Raw genomic sequence first — 20,625 nt, forward strand, 5'->3', positions numbered from 1 at the left:
TTGTATTATTTGTGGTCATAGGTACTGAATTAGATAAATACGTATTTTCATAGTTGAATAGAGGAGATATACGTAGATAGTAAGCTAAATGTATTCACAGGTTCGAGCTGGCAACCTGGATAAGAATGAGGCATTGAAGAACAGGAAGAAACACAAGTGTCCACACTGTTCGTACTCATCAGATAAAAAAACCAACATGGACAGCCACATTCGCATCCACACCGGGGAGAAACCTTACGCCTGTCAACACTGTCCGTACAGATCGTCTCAGAAATCCAACTTAAAGTCCCATGAACTGGGGCACAAGTATGGAAGTTTTGGGAAGCTGTCTGGAGGCCATGGCAAATTCAAACCCTCAAATTTTATGTGGTAGATCTTTTCATTCGCGTTAATTTACTCTCTCTTTTTTTTATCATAGAAAGGTAGGTCTTGTTCTGCAGTGTTAGAATTGCCTTTCAGTTAATGAGGAAATACGCATATAGGCAGTAACAATTAGTAAAGTTAGTTATAAGGAAAATGTTATGATGAAGTTAGATACAAGAAGAGCAAATTTACTTATCAGGTATGTACAGGTATTTTAACAAATTTTTTTTTTAAGCTAGATTTCAGTTATCCTTTCTTTCTTTTTGACACAAACAGATTTTTTTTTCTTTCTTTTTGACACAAACAGAGACCTAGGCTAAGAATAGGATTCTCTTTAATGAATTGGCTTGAGCTGAAGCTCATATTAGGGTTTTCTGTAACCAATCAGAAGAAAAAATTGTTTAAGTAGTATCTACCATTCATGGTACTCATTGGCCTCTGACTAGGACGTAAATAAGTCCAACCTCTTTTGCTTTGCTGGAATTCTAGCACTCTAGATAAATCCTTGGGGAGATTCCACCTATGTTGATAAATTTCTACAAATTGAAATTTGACCTATGCGTTTATCTACACCAATACCTCTTGAGGAAAAGAGTTAGCTTAAATATCTGTTTAGTACAGTATATGTTTTTGCAGAGTTAAGTCTCATGAGGCTTTTTTAAAGATTTGTGAAGAATTCGAGACTTACGATTCTTGTTGGTAGATTACCAGTTTCCAAATGGGCTTTCTAGCATTTATCCAAATGGCTTTGTGTGGGAAGTTGTAATTAGTGTTGCATCCTGGTTTGTAATATTGGGTTCCAGAATACTTACTTCTTGTTTCAATGGGCCGCAACTTATTTTTCTTTTTAAAGGCAATAGCCAATTTGTTAATAGTGGGTTAGGGGGAAAAAATGACAAAATGTGCAATATGATTGCTATCTAGAGAACTGTGATATGAAGTAAATTATTCTAGTTGTCAGGCAATAGACATATATTGTTTTAGGAAAGCTGGAGGTCCCTTTAAAGGTGGAAATGGTTTAAATGGCTTTACAGTATTTTTCTGTTGTTCTTTGGTGTCAGCTGTGTCAGTATTATGGTTTTGGAGGTTGAAATATTTTGAAAATGTAGATAAACAAATGTGTTTATTTGGGAAATCTCGGTGAACTTTGACCTAAGATATAAAGACTTTAGGTTGGGTAATTTTGGTACTTAAGTACTGTTACCATGTGAACTGTCCAGTGTTAAAAGCATTGTATTGCAGTATGCTGCAACTTTTTAATAGGATATAGTAGAATTTTTTAGTTGATGTAAGAACGCTCTTACACCTCAAGATGCAGTAATTGAAATGTGTGTATTAACATACAATATGTATAAATATTAATGTACGTCGTTTCAGTACATAAGGTACCAGGAAACTACTGTTGTCAAGTAAATGTACTATACAGATCCTAAGTGCAATAAATACTCATTTAAGCCTTCAAAACTTATTAACTTTCCATTGCATGCATATAGTACTTATGACATATTGTTTCCTTTCCTGAAAAAGGCATTACGTTTGTGCTATGCCCTATTTACCACAGGTGTGCAGTTTTATACTTTATTAAATTGCATTTTTATTCTCACATGAATCTTTGTAAATTAAGTCTCTGCCTCATTATAACAAATTTTCTGGCACTCGTTAAATACTGTAGTGGAAATCCACAAGTTTATTAGGCTTCTCTAGCTCTTAGGGATGGATTGGAGGATTTGGTCTGTAAATGAAAGGTGAAAATTGAAGCAAGGTAAAGCTGAAGTGTTTGAAGTTGACAGCACATTGAAAGGAGATCAAAAGGGAACAGAAAAATGTAGAAAGGCCAAAAGCATTCTTGATGGGGTTGATGGGATACTCCAAAGAGCCTCTAGCATTCTCATGTACCATATGCGGCACAAGTTAGACTAATCATGAATACAGGCGGCCCTAGGTGAGCGGCAGGGGTTCCATTCCTGGCTGCCAACGCTAAGTGATTTTTGACGCTAAGCGATTTTACAGCCCATGGCCGCCGCACACCTTCTTTCGAGATTTTAGACCAGTTAACACTTAATAGTGCCCTGACCAGTCAAACGGTGCCGTAATCCCGCGATGGTGCAATAAGTAAAATTATATTTATGCAGTATAGTACTATGTAATTTACTGTACAGTAGTACTGTACAGTACATTATAGTTTTATAAATACTACTGTAAAGTGAAAAAAGCCTAACTTTAATCCTTTGGGTGTCTAGAGTATGTAAAGATATAATAAGGTTTTATAAGTACAGTGTACAGGTAGCTGTTCAAGTTATGATAATTTGTCCTACGATAATCCGATTTCATGAGAGACCAAATTACAATAGCCTAACTTTATCCCATCTTCTAGTTACATAAGTTCAAAGACAGCAGAAGAGAATGATGAAAGTATGGTTTTAACGTTATACTCATGTAAACGTGTACAGCCATGAGCAACCGAACGAGAAACAATGTTTTTTTTTCTAAGTACAACTCGATAACATCCGTTTGGCTTGTATTTCGATCATCGTGCTATAGTACACTATTACCGTAGTTGCTATAAATGAAGTTGTGTAGAATAGAACTGAGATATCTTAATGTAATAACTTTATTCGCTCTAGATCAAAGATCAGTCGGGAAATATACTGTTAAATTTAAGCCTAGTTATAACTGAAGCTGAGAAAACTGTTCAAGTTGCTAATGACTATTATCGTGCATCGGCAAAATGGATAAAACTCCAGTAAACGTATGCCATCAAACACAACCATAGATAAAATTGAGATAAAATAATTTTAATCAAAACTACTGCGCTTGAAAGAAAACATTTAGTGTTGGTTTCACGCCGATATAACAAATAACGTAAAGTTCGTATTACGATGATATGGAGAAATGCGAACGGAATCACATAATTTTTTTACACATTAAACATGCCGCCAACGTAATCTGTTAATGAAAAAAAAATGAGTTCACAAATCACAAACGAGAACTATTCAAATTCATATTTCTACCTAAAAAACACGTCGTAATAAGGAAAAATAACCTTGTCTTATATAATTCAAGTATCTAGATATTCGTTTATGCTAACTAAAAGCAAGAAAATTCGCTCAGAATTACATTAAAAATGGTGAAACAAACTCGTATTCGCCATCAGCTGATTTGAAACCAAAACATTGGCCGCTCCGCGGAATACTGGCTTAGATTTACCGTAGTATTTTATAATACAATAATATGAGAATACATAGAATATTATTAGATACAGTGAAGTAATGTATAACTTTTTAAAGGATTTATGGAAAAGATGCATAATTAATAAATAACACTATGCATTTTTCGGAATGTGGCGGACAAGAACGAACATGAAAAAACATCTTCTGATAACGTGGAGGGTAGTTACAAAAAATACCCTATACATAATATATTTTCATACACATTTTAAACATAAAAGCATGAACATTTATAAAATCGACACGTTGATTGCTAAAATTGCACGCTTTTTAACATATTTTCGGAAGAGCGGCAGACGGCGGCTTACAAGAATTAACATGAAAAAATATCGTATTTGGAATAATTGAAAGGGCAGTTCAGTTTTCAAAAAGGTGCATCCTTAGTATCATATTATTTCTGTGCAGAAATAAAAATACCCTATACGTAATTAACATTTTACATCACACACTTTTTAAAACATGAAAGGCATAAACATTTATTAAAACCAACACCATCCGATCGCTAAATTTTTGCACTTTTTTTAAACTATATTTTCTTTTTTTAACTATATTTTCAGAAGAGCAGCAGACAGCGGCTTACAAGAATGAACATGAAAAAATATTGTATTTGATAATGGAAGGGCAGTTTCAAAAAGCTGCCTTAGTATCATATTTCTGTGCAGAAATAAAAATACCCTATACGTAATACATTTTCATACACATTTTAAACATAAAAGCATAATATTTATAAAACCAACACATCGATCGCTAAATTTGCACTTTTTTTAACTATATTTTCAGAAGAGCGGCAGACAGGGTCTTACAAGAATGAACATGTAAAAATATTATATTTGATAATGTGAGGGGCAGTTTCAAAAGCTGCCTTTGTATCATATTTCTGTGCAGAAATAAAAATACCCTATACGTAATACATTTTCATACACATTTTAAACATAAAAGCATGAACATTTATAAATCAACACATCCATAGCTAAATTTGCATTCATTTAACTCTATATTTTTGGCATAGAACAGCGTCAGAGGCATATATTTTATCCTAATACCTATGTAATAACTCTATAAATTTTTTAATATCATTTGCATAACCTTTATGGTCTGAACAGTATTTCTACAAATGTATGTACTCGCTAGACATAACGGCGCTAGCGGCGCTGTTGACCGAAAATTGTGTCGTAAAAATACCTCAAAATGCCATATTTTTTTTAATGAATATTTTTGACGACAGCCGTAAAACCGATTCGTCGCTGAGCGATAGCGCCATTAACCACGGGCCGCCGTTATGCAGAAGTCCTACAGTACTTAATTTGGTACTGATGTATGCATAGTAACTTGAATGACTCAGAGCAACTTCTGTCTTTATTACTTAACTATCCCTTTATTTGGAGGAAATTGTTATGAAATTCCACCAGTGTTCTTCAAAACTTGGTGATTTTTTGTGAAGTGAATAGTACTACTAAAAATGTTTAGAAGTGCTTACTTTCATGGATACAACACATAAAAACTAGAAATGCTTTTAGTACCTGATTTTTTTAATAGTTTTATCACAAATAGTGTGTTTAGTCCCAAAAAGGACATGTAAAGTACAGTAATTTGTGAATGTTCCTCAGTGAAAATTACTGCGAATAGGCACATTTTCCACGAATAAAGGGCATATACATCCGCGAATAGCTGGGGTCAGCTGTACAGGCAATCCCTGGTTATCATTGATCCGGTTTTATGGTGCTTGTCTAGTGATTTCTGACACTTATCAGCACTGATAATCGGGTAGTAGCGCCGATAAGTGAAAATCGGTGATTTTCCGTTATCACACCGTCTGAATGGAATCCCCACTGATAACCTGAGACTGCCTGTAAGTAAATTGCAAACTATATGGCCTCCAAACTTTCAATTGAAGTTCTGATGGTTGGCTGAGAAAAAGGGAATGGGATTAAAAAATAAACTTAAAAAAAAAAACATACTGAAGTATTGAACGTTGAGTAGAATACCAGAAATTCATATAGCCGACAACATGTATTTGGGTTGATGCGTACTGTATATCACAGCAATAGTATGTGTTCATATGTGTTGTAAATTTGTTTGAGTATTTTTATTGCTCAGATTTTGTATATACTAGTAGTATTTTTTCTTTGAGTACGTATCTACTTAAAGATTGTGAAATCAAGTTGGATGCAGGCTGATATCTTTACAGGTCAGACCCATCACAACCGCAAGTATCCGTATTGTTTGTACTTAACCCGTTACAAAAGCAACCTGGCAGTTCGTGTTTGCACTGCTCCTGCAGATGTAGTCAGAGGTGGCATTTGAAGTCTCACAAGCTGAGTCACAAGTTGAGAAGAATGTGGAAGGATGTTGAGTCGTGGCAGCAGCAGTAGAGTTCTCATACGCTGATGTTTCTGATTTTATATTTGGCAGAATAAAGCCAAGAAGAAATAATTATATATATATATATATATATTATATATATACATATATTATACATACATATACATACATATATATACATATACATATATATATACATATATATATATATACATATATATATTATATATATATATATATACACACATACATATATATATACATACACACACACACACACACACATATATATATATATATATATATATATATATATATATATATATATATATATATATATATATATATATATATATATGTATATATATATATATATATATATATATATATATATATATAGTATATATATATTTAGTTAGTTAGTTAGTTAGTTAGTTAGTTAGTTAGCAGCGCCATTTTCTAGTTAACAGCAATGCCAATCTCTGGTTAACGGCACCGATATTCGGTTAGTGGTGCTGTTAAGCAGGTTTTTAGTGCTGTTATCACTAATTTTCGGTTAGCAGTGATTTTCGGTTAACAGCATCGGCTGGGAACGGAACCCCTGCTGTTAACCAAGGGCTGCCTAAAGGTCTTTTTCCACCAAATTGGATGATTTTAGCATTGGATATCCAAAGTTGATTCATTGTTATCAAGAATAAAGTTGACTACAGGCAATCCCCAATTATGGGCAGGGCTTCCATTCTCGGTGCAGTGCTGATAAGCGGAAACTGCTGTTAACTGAAAATCTGCAATTTATGGCACCAAGTTTTGGTTAGTGGTGCCTCTGTTAAGTATGTTATTACGCCATAACTCTATTATCAGCACCTTATGGCACCTGTAACCGAAGCCTGGCTCATCATGGCACCTTAAATCACTGATGTTATGGCGCTACACAAGCCCCATAAAACCAGATCGCCATTAACTGAGTCTGCCGATAACTGGGGACTGCCTGTAGTGTGTTACGTGTTCTTTATTTGAGTCAGGTGCAGGTGGTCCCCAGTTATCGGCAGAGGATCTGTTCCTGGCCGGGTGCCATAAAGCAAAAATCACCATTAAGCAAAGCACGAAAGTCTAAGGGAGTAAAACATACTTATGGCGCCAATAACCCGGTTATCGGCGCCATAAGTATGTTTTACTCCCTTAGACTTTCATGCTTTGCTTTATGGCGCTCCCGATAAACCGCTATGGCGTGCCATAGCGAACTAGTGGCTTATGATGCCGATAACCGAATGTGACTCCATGGTAACCTTATTTTTTAATGAATATTTTTGAAAATCGTCATAAAACTGAAGTGCCATAGAGCGAAGCGGCCGATAACCAGGGACCACTTGTACTTGCTTGTCGCCTTTAATATGTTCATGTATAAAATAATAAAAAGAGAAGGGTAGAAGTTAGCCATTTCAGGGTAGTAGTATAAGGGAAGGTAAAAATATAAACCTCAATGAATTAAATTTCATTATGCCATAGTTTTTAATAAACCTGCATTTGTGACAGTGTATAAGTACTTACATAATGTCATACTATTTGATGTAGGTTTTTGGGATGGGTAAACAAATGGTGAATCAACAGTAGTATGTAGCTGTAGATGAAGAAGAATCTAAAGAAAACTGTCACACTTCACCTTATAATTAGAGGTATGGCTTGGTTTGGGGTATTGGATAATGTTCTGTAAAAGGAAAACAAAATTTTTAGCTTAATTAATGGTCTTTGAAATAGTCACACTGGTGATTTAATCATTGTAAACTTTACTTGTAAAGAACTTAACTGAAAGCAACTCAGTTCTGTAACAACCTTATTCTTCACAGGTGGAGTGGAGAACAAGCTGGGTTGGTGAGAGCGTGAAATACCAATGCTCTGTGTGCTCGTACTGCACAAGTAGCAAGCCGTACATGAAGCGTCATACAAATCGTCACTTAGGTGTTAAGCCTTGCCATTGTTTGTATTGTCCAAGGAGTTTTGCAGACCACACCACCCTTAAGAATCACTTGCGTTGTCATACAGGAGAAAAACCATTTGAGTGTTCGTATTGTCTGTTTAGAACCTCTCGGAAAAAGAGCTTGCAGACTCATTTACTAAGACATAAACTTTTGGAAAAAGAGCTTGAGGACCCATTTACCCCAACAAAAACTTGAGGGACATGCCGATGGCTGAGTTTCAAGAAATTAGTGAAATTAGTCATTGACATTTTTGGAGAGTATGGAAATAAATACATCCCTGAGTATTATTGCTAAAAAAAAAGGTTTCAGACAGGTTTATAGATAATTTGCTTAGTGCTTTTATTGAGTGACAAATTATTACAAAACTGTATGATGTAATTCTTTATACAGTCCAACCTTTTAAAACTGGTACCCTTGGGACCAGGCCACAGCTGGACCACAGAAAATCCTGGATGATAGCCATCACCCGTAAAAAACCCCTATGTAAACAGTCTTGCCAGCTCATTCCACATACATATGCTGTGTTACCAAAGGTAGAACAAAGCTCATGAATAATCATGATTGTTCATTAGGTTTAGTTTCTCTCAGGAAATGCTTACGCCTTCACTGCAGCAGTATTACTAAAGAGCTTCTATTTCTCTCACAAGAAAGTATTTATTAGTGGACAAACAAGCAAGGGGTCCTGGTCTCAAGACTGTGGATTGCCTTTGTACAGAGATTTTGGCACTTGACAAAATGTTTACAGGCAGTACCCGGTTAAGAGCGATCTGGTTTTATAGTGCTTGTCCAGCGCCATCAATTCTGCACTTTTTGGCACCACAAGTTCCAGTTATTGGCGCCATTATGGCACCATAAATCACTGAGTTGGGTTAATGGCATTTTTCGCTTATTGGCACACCCCCGGGAATGGAACCCCTGCCGATAACCGGGGACTGCCTGTATGTAGTATACTGACATCAACGCATAATGCAATGAAAGTGGTACCAGAGACACTCCAGCAGCCAGCATTTGTGATAGTTACCTTCCATACACACACACAATATCTGATAGTACAGGCAGTCCCTGGGTTACAAAGGGGGTTCCGTTTTTGAGACGCACTGTAACCCGAAAATCGTCATAAGCCAGAACATCATGAAAAATCCTCAGAAAACCTTACTTTTAATGCTTTGGGTGCATTGAAAACTATGTAAAGTGCATTCTTATTGCATTTTTCATAAAAAAAAACCTTCAAATATTGAATATTTTGCATTTTTGGTGTCATATTTCTTCTGCCAGATGAGCGTTGTAGGCGTCGTAACCCAGAAATAATTTCTGATGAATATAATTGAAAAGCGCCTTAACCTCGGAACGTTGTAAGCCGAGCCCATCGTAACCCGGGGACTGCCTGTACCAGTCTCTTTCTTGTCTCATTCAGGCTAGTTTAGTCAAGTTTGTTACATGCCTGTTTGGGCAATTCATTAGGGGCTCAAATGCCTTGAGCTTTTATGTGTATGATCACCAACTATCCTTTTTATTTATATAGTATGCCAACACAATGTACGTATTGTGTTACCTTATATTTTGGATTGGTTGGGAATTGGTTGGATTGCATGGCCAATTATTTAAGTCTGCAATGAAAAACCATAAACTGTTCAGTGTTTTCCTCTGTGAGCTTGTTCGGTGTCTTTTTGTTTGTCGTTTAGGGTGTTAGCATAGGCCATTTGTTAGCACAGAACAGTGTGGAAGTGGGAAGTTCTTGGGATGAAAATTATAATTATATACTGCTTATCATGTTGAGGTGAATTAGTTTGTTTTTATTTTGTAACTTTTGTCCCCAAGTAAAAGGATCTAGTTTTCTTCAGTTCCTTTGTGTAATGTTTGCAGAACACACTTCATTTTAAAGGTTTTTGTAATGAATCACTTCTGTTATGCAACATTTTGGCAGATGGTGTAACAGTGTTTCGTAAGCCATGCTAATTTTGAATTGTGGAAGAATTGTTGGAATCCTCAATACTGATGCAAAACTTTACTGTTGTGTAAGAGCAATACAAATTTAAAAATAACACGTACAATTCACGTGTTTGTGTTTAACCCTTTGAATCATTCATGATGTACTGACATGATATGCAAATAACCCGATATACAAATAACCCAAGGGTCACTTTTAATAAAGATGCATAAATTTTTGGTATTTCAAACTTATTCTGACTTTTTTTTCGGCTTTTTATGACTGCTCAGTAATAAAGCACAAGTACTTATTCTTCTTTCAAAGTATGGAAAAATGAGTATCATAGACAGCAATAGAATCTATTGTGAATTACAGCTGTGGCTCTAGGCCTAACAGAATTTTCAAAGGCCTAGTGATGGCAAGGATTAATAGACTATGGCTCCACTGAGCATCATTGCTTGTGGAGTTGGCAGAAATCAAGCCATCTAACAGACCTTTCTTTCAAGTGCCTCTTCTTCCCTGCTTTAGCAACACCACAGCCCTCTCTGACCCACTGCCTTCTGAGATTTTGTTTGTGGTCCACATTTTCCTGATGCTTACTTAATGATTATTGGCTGCAGTTTAGTGGTATAGGAGAGTTTCCCGTTGGACGAGTGGACTTCGCGCTCGGCTACCAATCTGGTGGTCCGAGTTCGATTCTCAGCTAGGCCAACGCGAAATCAGTGGAATTTATTTCTGGTGATAGAAATTCATTTCTCGATGTAATGTGGTTCAGATCCCACGATAAACTGTAGGTCCCGTTGCTAGGTAACCAATTGGTTCTTAGCCACGTAAAAATATCTAATCCTTCGGGCCAGCCCTAAGAGAGCTGTTAATCAGCTCAGTGGTCTGGTAAAACGTAAGATATACTTAACTATAGTGGTATAGGATTTACCATGGGATTCGTCATCTGTATTCCCTTGGCCTCATTTGTTGTCGGGAAATACTTTAGCTTCATAATTATCAGGTACTTTGGTAATTTTAAAGGCATGCATGTATTTAAGTAAATTCTAAACGGTATGTTCTTTTCATTTGTGTTTAAAAAAAAAAAAAAAAAAAAAAAAAAAAAAAAAAAAAAAAAAATTCATTTTACTTATGTATTTGTAGAAGCCATTTATATCTTGTTCAACATTGTAATAGAAAGAAGCAAAAGATTATGAGGATTAGTTAGACAAGAATCTGGTATCTTCGCAGGTCAGACCCACCACTTCCAGTAGGAATGCAGCTGGGACTTCAGGAAATAGACACAAGTGCCCCTACTGCCCCTACTCGTCGTGTAAAAGGAGCAACTTGGCAATTCATGTTCGCACCCACAGGGGAGAAACCCTACGCTTGTCAACTGTGTCCTTACAGATCTAACCACAAGTCCAATTTGAAGACCCATGAATTGAGCCATATGGTTGGTGGAAGGGCGGCTAGAAATAATTTTGGGACACAAGGACCCCATTTGAATAATTAGACTGGATTTTAAAGTTCATACTGTACTGTGGTTTTGAAGCTTTTAAGGCTTGAATGATTAAAGTTATTTCCACTTTTGATTTTTTTCACATAGTTTACTTATCTCAGTAAATTGGTAGAATTTGAATTTGATTTTGACATTATATCAACATTAGGGAGAACAGCTTATTGTAACTATAATGCGTTTATGAAGTAAAGCCAAAACAAAAAGTTAATCATACAAACTACAAGGCCAGAAATGACAAAGTTTGCTTAAACTATAGTTTGTTTAAATTCAGACCATGGCCCTCTAGACTAGGAAGGGTACACAGTACAGGTTTCAAGTTTTTATGAAAGAATATGCAGGAAAACATCTTGAAAAATTCCCTTCTCAAGAATGATTGGATACAGTTTGTCAAGTTAACAGTACGTAATCCTGGTGTAGTGTAGCTTCAAACATGTTCAAAGAGTGGCCCTAAGCGTCAGGCTGGTACCCGAAGGGGGGTACTGAAGAATGTAGGACAAATCTTGATCATAAACAGTGATTACAAGAGCAGCAAGTTGGTTCAGGTGAGCAACGTGGCCGTGGATCTTTTGTTAATATACTGTATTACTGAATGAGGTTCTTACGGGTTAATCATCAAAAGGTGGATCCATAAAAAAAGGTTCTATTAGTGTTTGTATTATGCTTACCAATAAAGTAATGCAAAACTGTGAGAATCTGGCTAAAGATGAATATTGCAGCATAACTTTGAATGGGTCAGTTTTTTTTTTTTTAATTTAAACTGTACCTTGCTCCGCTTGGTAGTATGTGTATGTAGTATAGTAGTATTGTTACCTTTGCCCCTGTCTTTAACTTATATCTGAAGCACCAAAAAATGTAGTAAGTATTGGAGAATCTGAAACTAGTTTCAACCAGCTATCTTATTGTCATTTCAAAGGAGGTAAAAAGGGGAAGATATTGTACTGATGTAATGGCTTCTTCCGCTTGCATTTGCATTTATTGTTAAAAAATCATTGATGTCCCTTTTATGTTAGTTACTGAAATGAATAGTATAGAGTCATACCTTGCGCATTCGCATATGTGGATTCGTGAAATTTTCTTCAGAACCTAACTGGACACGTCAGAGTTCTATGCCTGGTCGGTGACCAGCTTCCACTTTGTATGTGCATGAGTTGCCAGATGCCCTAGATTCATTGCTTTTCAATCTTTGATTGTTTTTAACCTGTTTCTAGCTGGCGCAAGATTATCCTATTCGTAAGACCTCAGGTTTGATAGCTATGAAAAAGAAAAATTGATAAAAAAATTTTATTTTGTATCCACAATTTTTTCACTTCTGCTTGCAGAAGGTATGTTTTCTTTATTTTATTGAATTCTTTATTTTATTAAATTGTACCTTCGTTATATGGGGTGTGAAGTTTACTACCCAGTATCCTTCCAGACAGTAACAAATAAAACAACAGTTTACAACCCCATTTGTTGCTTTGTTACCTAACTGAGTGCAAAACCAAACAGCGGCTAATGAATTAGGATATAGTATAAGGGTAACATTAGGATACCATACTGTAAATGCACCAGGGTGGCAAGTACCCATTAGGCGATATACCATTCATACTTTGTTGTTCATATGCGAACAAACCTCGGGTCTTAACAATAGGATCATTTCTAGTGCCTAGCTGTGTCCAGTTAAAAAGTAGATGAAAGCAAGGAATCTTGTGATATCTGGCAACGCGTGCGTAGCTTGGGTGAGGAGTAGGCAAGGACCACGCCGCTATGCCAGTCTTTCTTTGACCGCCTGGGCGAGAGTCGTGTTAACCTCTCGTTATTTTTTACATCAACCATTTATTTCTTTTTTAAGGGTAATGTATTAAGCTTACTTTCAAATGAAATGAGAGTACTTTGGGAGCATGATTTGGGTTATATTTGAGGTTTTAACTCTGGAAATAAGCATTTATTAGCATTTTTAGTGATTAGTACCAATCATGATTCCTCCTGATCTGTGATGGGTCCAGGAAGCTAACCTCGCAAATGTTTGAGGTATTAATGTATTACAGTGGTTCTTGTTTATTGTTGACAGTACATCTAAAAGAAAGCCATGTTCTAGAAGTAGTTTACTGCAGTGTTTCATATGGATTGGTGAATCATGTGAGAGTATATTGTATGTAAAGACCACTTTTTAATAAAAACTAAATGCAGTAAATTTATGTACTTTGTTCCTATAAAACTAACTTTTTAAAAGAAAGAGATTCAGTATTCTTTGTAGATTTAACTGCTTTGGATTGTTAAAGATGTTCAGTGGGCTTTTCACTCCATTATTCCTTTGTGGTGCTCAAGTGCCTATTTTGTAGTGGCTGGCAAGTATCTCAGCATTTAAATTTGTTTTATATATATATATATATATAATAATATATATATATCTATATATATATAATATATATATATGATAATTAAAAAAAAAATTAATATATATATATATATAATTTAATACACATACATTACATACATACATACAATACATACATACATACATACATACATACATACATACATACATACACAAAGTAAAAAAGGCATTCCCCGGTTACCGGCAGGGGTTGCATTCTTAGCAGGGTGCTATAGCTATTAAGTGAAAACTGCCATAAACCAAAACCCAGCAATTTATGGTGCTTAAGTGCAAGTTTTAGTGAATGATGCCAATAACTGGTTAATGGCACCTCTGTTGGGTATGTTATGACACCATAACTCTCTTATCGGCAACTTATGTCACCGACAACCAAAACTCTGAGTAGTTCCATTTAGGGCAGCCTATAAATTTTTGGCAGGGTATGTACCAAATTTAAGTGCATGTTCCATTGCCAAGGGGCCAAATTCTAGCAATATTGAATTTGCAAGCATGCAGTATGGATTTATGAAAGGAAGTGAGATGGTTGAGGCCATCTTCATAGTAAGTAAGACAGCTGCAAGAAAAGAGGCTAGAGGGAAACCAACTAGGAGCTCTTATTGTGCATTGATAGACTTTGAGAGAAGTGATGTTGTGGTGTTTAAGGAAAAGGAAAGTTCCCAGAAAAGTTGGTTAGGCTGGTCAAGATATATAAAAGAACATGCACAAAAGTGATAACAGCAGTTGGGAAACAGAAAACTTTGAAGTTAGTGTTGGATTACACCAAAGGCCAGCATTAAGCCCATTTTTGTTTGTGCTGGTCATGGATGTGTTGAGTGAAGCAATCAGGAATGAAGGGTTGTGGGAATTGTTTCATGCCGGTGGTCTGGTGGTTACTGCTGAAAATGAGGACCTATAGAGAAGGGATGGAGGGTATCAGAATTCTTTAGAGATGGGTGGCTTAAAGGTGAATGTGAATAAAAAGAAGAGGCTCGATTATAAAACAGGCAGAAAAGTTTAAATACTTGGGATCTACTTTAAGCCAAGAGGAAGGATGTGAGGGTGAAGTTGACAGTAGGCTAAAAGCTGCATAGGGGAAGTGTAGAGAGGTAGGTGGAGTGGTATGTGATGAGAAAATGCCAATCAAGTAAAACATTCAAGATATGTTTCACAGTGAACCAGTGTCAATGTATGGAGCAGAAAGATGGGCTCTCTGAAGAAAAGTGGAAGTAAAGTTCGAGAGAACTGAGATGAGAATGCTGAGGTGGATTATGGGAATATTGCTGCTTGAGAGATTGGAAAATGATGAAGTAAGAAGGGCAGGCTTAGTAAAGATTACAGAGGTGATAAAAGAGTCACAATCGAGATGGTATGGGCATGTGTTGAGGATGGATGACAAGGAGGGAGTGAAGAGGGCTTGTAGAGGAAGAAGATCAAGAGGGAGACAGAGAATTAGATGGCGAGGTAAAGTGAAGAAGATAAGGAGAGAAGAGGTTTGGTGGAGGAGGATGCCATTGATAGAAGGCAGTGGAGAAGGTGCATCAGGCAATCGATCCCTTAATGTAGGGATAACGGTGGGAAAGAAGAAGACTGGTTGTCATTTACTTCCTTGTCAGTGTGGCCCTTCATGACCTGGAAAAAGGTATTCTTAAAAGTACTGAATTATTGGTCATCAATTTGATGCTGGGCCAGGGAGTTTAGCCAAGTTTCATGCCAAAGAAAGATCTTTCCCAATGAATTCTATCCCAACAGGTCCTTTACTTGAGGATTACATATTGTGAACACCACCTCTTAATCATTTTGCCATGACTATGTAAAGTATCTCTGAAATATCACCACTTACTTCATTGTAAGGAAAAGCATTCAGTCAAGGAATGGTCCCTTGTCCTCCATGTAATTTCATCTCGGGCAGTGGTCTGTGAAGCCTGTCAGGTCCATCTGCTGTAAAAGCTGTTAAGTAGCTTGTGGGACACAAGAACCAGGGGTCCTCCACTCCCCCATAAAAGACCAAACTAATTTGGTAACAGGATTTGAATCTCCTGCAGGGCACTCTCTCCAGCTCAGTGCCTAAATCACCTGTGGACTTTCATATCAAAGCTAGTTCTCAAGTACCTTAGTTATCACAACATAGTATAGGTATACTGGTGGCTACAGGACATGCATCTCCAACCTCTTGACTCCACACCACCACCTGTATAGCAACATCTTTTTGACAGGTCAGTTGGCTGCTGTAGTTTGTCATGGCATAAATAAGCCTTGGGTCATTAAGTGCCGTAATGGTGGATATTAAGCACTGGAACAGAAAATTGTTGCTGAAGGGATTCCTACATAGTATGTACTTGGCAGTGTTGATATTTAAATACAGATTTTCTTCCATTTTTAAAAACGGACACTTGGCATTCATACGGAAAGAAAGATATGCGTTAGCTGAAAAACTTAACCTCAAGATTTTTCATTTAAAATTCTAGTAATCACCTCACAGACATTCTTTAGTTAAACCAGATAGCAATACTATGAAGAAAGATAAAGCCATTATGCTTTTTCAAGTTTTCCCGTTTAATACTCACATTCTAAAGTAACCAAGGAGCAAATTAGAATTAGCAGCTCTAGAGAAATGAGGAAGAATTGACAGTACGTACAGTATATACGTAATGAGTTCTGGATGTGATAGTCCAGCTGTAGAAGATTCCAAATCTTTTGTCAAAGGCTACAGGGATTTCATTCCAGTTTGTCAGATTTTTTGTGAGTGGCTTTTTCTTGACCTGTTCGTTCTGTGGTGAACTGCTTCACTTGTTGCCTAATAGTGATAAATATTTGAATACGAAGATATGTTAATACTATTTTATTATGTCATTATAATAATTACACAAATGTAGAACATTATATAAAAAAGTGACTGGAATGTTGTATTCGGTACAGTTAAAGTTTATCTATTATTAGTACGTTCTAGTACAGAGTAATTTAACCGAACAGCAGAGTTGCAGGTCCAGATTCCGTAGTACTAACTCAAAGGAATGATTTGCCAGTAAAGAGATATAGTACATAATTGCAACAGGAGCAAAGGGAATGGATGAAAAATAAACACAGAAACCTTATTAGTTGGTTTGAGGGGAACTGCAGGAAGATTGTAAAGAACATTGACTATGTACTTTTTGAGAGAACTTCTAGTACAGTACTTGACACTTTGCTGGACAAGGCCCACAAAATTTCATCTTTGAGATTTTTGTTGTCCTTGTTTTGGTTTGTGTTTTTGTGTCCAGTATAGCACCTGTTAATTTCTGCTCTTTGTTTAAGTTTCCTTTGTTACCTGTAGTATTTGCATTTTTCCAATGTTAGACATTCATCTCATGTGGTATTAGCAGTGTAATTTTGTCTCGTGTATTAGTAAGAAACTGAAAGTCTTGAGGTTGTAGTTAGATAAATGCTAATACTATCTTCACAGGTCGTTCCCATCACCTCAAGTCAGACAGCTGCTGGGACCACAGAGAAGAGACACAAGTGCCCCTACTGCCCCTACTCTTCTGATAACAAAACCAACCTGGCAATTCATGTTCGTATACATACGGGGGAGAAGCCTTTTGCTTGTAAGCACTGTCCTTACCGGTCTAATCAGAAGTCAAATTTAAAGTCTCACGAGCTGAGTCATCAGTTTCGAAGTATTAGAAATGACTCTGGTAAACCTTGGCAATGATAGGCCATTTTGCTCTTGTTCCATTTGATCATGAACTATTAGCTGAGTCATAGTGCTTCAAGCCCTGTTGCGTAGGTTTTCATTAAAATAGTAGATAAACTCTTAATTTATGAAAATTCATTGGAGTAGGTTTTTTAGTGGTACGTTCAATTAAGAAGTATGTAAAGGTTCTTGTGCTGAGAAGTAGATCTTATTTTGTTTTGTACTAATCAGTTCAAAATTCTATTAGGAAAGTGATGAAGAAACTTGTATCAGGACTTGTATGTAGTCATAGTTTTTCAAATGCAAAAATCAAGATTTAGGTATTTTGTGTGTGTGATAATGCCTATTATATTGAAATACTATTAGAACTTAGTTATAGTATCTTGGTTAGAAATATTAATGCAACTGCTTAATTCAGCGTTTATGATTTATTTATAATATAGTATAGTGTATAAGTTCCTGTCTTTTGAAAGATCATGCCAGCTTTATGTTTGTAAGTAAATTAAGCAGACATACTGACTGAATTAGAATCCATTTAATGTACTGGGTTAGTATGTATTTTATTTTTAGGTTTAAAATGTTTTGTAAATGTACATTCTTTTTGGGCCCTAACAACTACATGCTTGGAAGCTACGTCAGGTTCTTGATAATCTAGTCATGGAAAAATTTAGGTACTTTTCAACCAAATGGATTTGGTAGGGTGCTGGGTGTCTAGTGTAGGATTAAAATCCAGAAAGATGAGCATTTGCTTTGCTGTTTATGGTAAAGTGTGGTCAATTGCATCTGGCTGACAAATTATTTAGCATGCAAACAGTTTGTTAAAGTTATTCATATACATACCCTTTGATTTGTAGGTAAACTATTTATCATCAATAATAATAATAATAATAATAATAATAATAATGATAATAATAATAATAGTGGAATAGTAGGTGCTTTCTCAGTGGGTGTGGGTAGATAATGTAAGCTTTTAATGATGCACCACATTCATCTGTGTATAAAGGGAAGTTTTAGTAACAGGATGCCTTTTATGGAAAAAGGTACATACTACCAGATTGGTATGGCCAAATAATGTTAAGATTCTGTGTAATATATACTATGCTTATAGTTTTTAATAAATGCGATGACCTTTATTTGTTTGTATATTTTATCTAGCCTTTGTCATCTTGCACAGCAGATAAATTTAAGTGTTGGTGGTGGAGGGGTTATTTTTATGGGTGATCTTGAACAAATAGATTTTGTGATCCTGTCTCTTCACAATGAAAGTTATTTTCAACTTTTAGAAGAAACAGAACTTGGATTCATAGCAAGCTTTTTCCATAACTTGATAACTGTTGCTTAAATAAGTAACTGGGCACAGTGGTTTAGGGTTGGGAGAGTTTCTTCAGTTAAGCTTGGGACCATTGAAAAAAATATAACAGGCAGTCTCCAGTTGTGGGGGGGGGGTCTGTTATCTGTGGGGTGCTGATAAGCAAAAACTGCCATTAACCGAAACTTGGCGATTTGTGGCACTTTGACTCCGATAACCAAATCTTGGCCCATTATGGCGCTGGACAAGCCCCATAAAACCCGATCCCCATTAACTGAGTCCGGCGATAGGCGTGGACGGCCTGTACGTATTCTTATTATTTTCGTGACGTTTTTTCACAATAAAACTAATAAAATAGGCTGGTGTCTGTGTTTTAGAGGGTGCTTTTGGTGTTTGAACTATCAAAATAGGCATTTATAAGCTTTTTTAGAGGGGTGTCAAGTATTCGTGGAATTTAACTACGCTTGGGGGAGTTGTGATCCCTATCCCTTGAATCCCTTGAGTTGACTGTAGATGTGAAAGTAGTAAGATGAAAACAATGAAAGACCCAGAAATTGACAAAGAAAAAACAGATTTCTCCCACATCCGACCCCAACAAGGGAAAATCTTTTGTGAGTAAAGCATTGGTGATGATGATGAAAATAATGTGCATAAAAAAGTGAAGGGTTGGGTTCAGTCACAAATATCACTTCCATAGTGGCCGGAGAAAAAAGAATGATCACAAGCATTTTTAAAAGCTGCTTGCATTTGAAGGAACATGTACTATTCACTTCCCAAATGCTTGAATTGCTCTCCTGCTGTCATTGATCTTGAGATGCCACAATTCCTTCAAATAATTGGATATGCTAAATAAGTAACCCATTCAAATTATAAGGAACTAAAAATTTTGCTGGGTCTTAAAACTAAGAATGTAGTGCTTAGCTTGATAGGTGTACTAATGTCGCTTGAAGAATGCATAGTCGAACACTTGTTTCTGGAGCACAACCTGTTAGATGTAGTGAGATCTAAGGCAGTCAGGAGATAGCTTTCCTGTCCTGACCTGTCCTGAGTCCTTTATATTCTGTCACTGTGCCAACAAACGCTATTCTGCAGAGACCAACTACAGTACGTACTTGACTTGGAGCGATTCGATTGTATGGTGCTTTTTCAGTGCCGTTAATGGCATTTTACAGCGCCGTTGATGCTGCTAATGGCAGTGATAGGCATCATATTAACAGCGCTTTCATTGCCATAACCCAAGTTACAGTGCCGTGAGTGCTGTTGAAGCACCATTAATGCGAAAAACCAACTTATGGCACAGCATTGGAAGGAATCCCCCTACCATAAGTCAAGGACGCACTGTATCTGTATAAGAGAATTCTTTGTAATTGGTTGGTCTCTTTTGGGTCTTTGTGGGGACTATGAGAGAGTAACTCCTTTGAAGACAAACTGTATGTATAACTAACAAGCAACCAATCAATCAATCAGCCAGTCAATCTCCAGTATTAGTAAGCATCCTACTTTCATAGGGGAAAACTCTTCATGATGGTCTTTTGAAAGAAAGAAACGTGACCCTGCACATTGACAAGTGGATTTAGGGTTACATTATAATTGATGTATCTAGAAGTCTGTGCTTTGGTTGCTCCTGTCAGTCTGAATGAATGGTGGGGCCATTAATCTGGTACAACCAAGTGAAAAGATATTTTGGTTGATAGTATCCATTGTCATTATAAAACAAATTGCTTTTAACAAGTGTCCTAAATTTTTAGTGTAGGCCACACATTCGAAAAGATATTTAAAGTAATTGCTCAATAATCCAACTGAGCAGTAGTATTTGAAATGCTATATTCAAGGTTCTAGTATACCTTATAACCTATAAAATTTTTTTTGAAAAATTCTGTGAACTTGAATCATAATAACGAATACAATCCTGTAGTTCCTGTTGAAATATATTGGGAGTACTGCATCAGTATGGGTGATTTAATTAGAATT

General features: G+C 36.3%; 1 protein-coding gene across 48 annotated transcripts in view; it reads left to right on the forward strand.

Moving 5' to 3' along the window:
* LOC135205709 (myoneurin-like) overlaps nt 1-20,625 on the forward strand; it is a 406,587-nt gene that overhangs the window by 67,888 nt on the left and 318,074 nt on the right. The window contains exon 6 of one of the 48 annotated variants that reach the window (XM_064236766.1): nt 17,115-18,478. The exons of 44 other annotated variants lie outside the window; for them this stretch is intronic. In XM_064236766.1, coding sequence (XP_064092836.1) covers nt 17,115-17,363 — 249 coding nt within the window. In that variant the 3' untranslated portion in view covers nt 17,364-18,478. Of the gene's footprint in view, nt 1-100; nt 262-7,756; nt 10,954-11,048; nt 13,541-17,114; nt 18,479-20,625 lie in introns of those variants that run through there. 3 more of the 48 variants (XM_064236770.1, XM_064236747.1, XM_064236767.1) reach the window with 3 other exon arrangements.

The sequence above is a fragment of the Macrobrachium nipponense genome, chromosome 24 (genome assembly GCF_015104395.2).
Source record: "Macrobrachium nipponense isolate FS-2020 chromosome 24, ASM1510439v2, whole genome shotgun sequence".
In the NCBI taxonomy this organism is placed as follows: Eukaryota; Metazoa; Arthropoda; class Malacostraca; order Decapoda; family Palaemonidae; genus Macrobrachium; species Macrobrachium nipponense.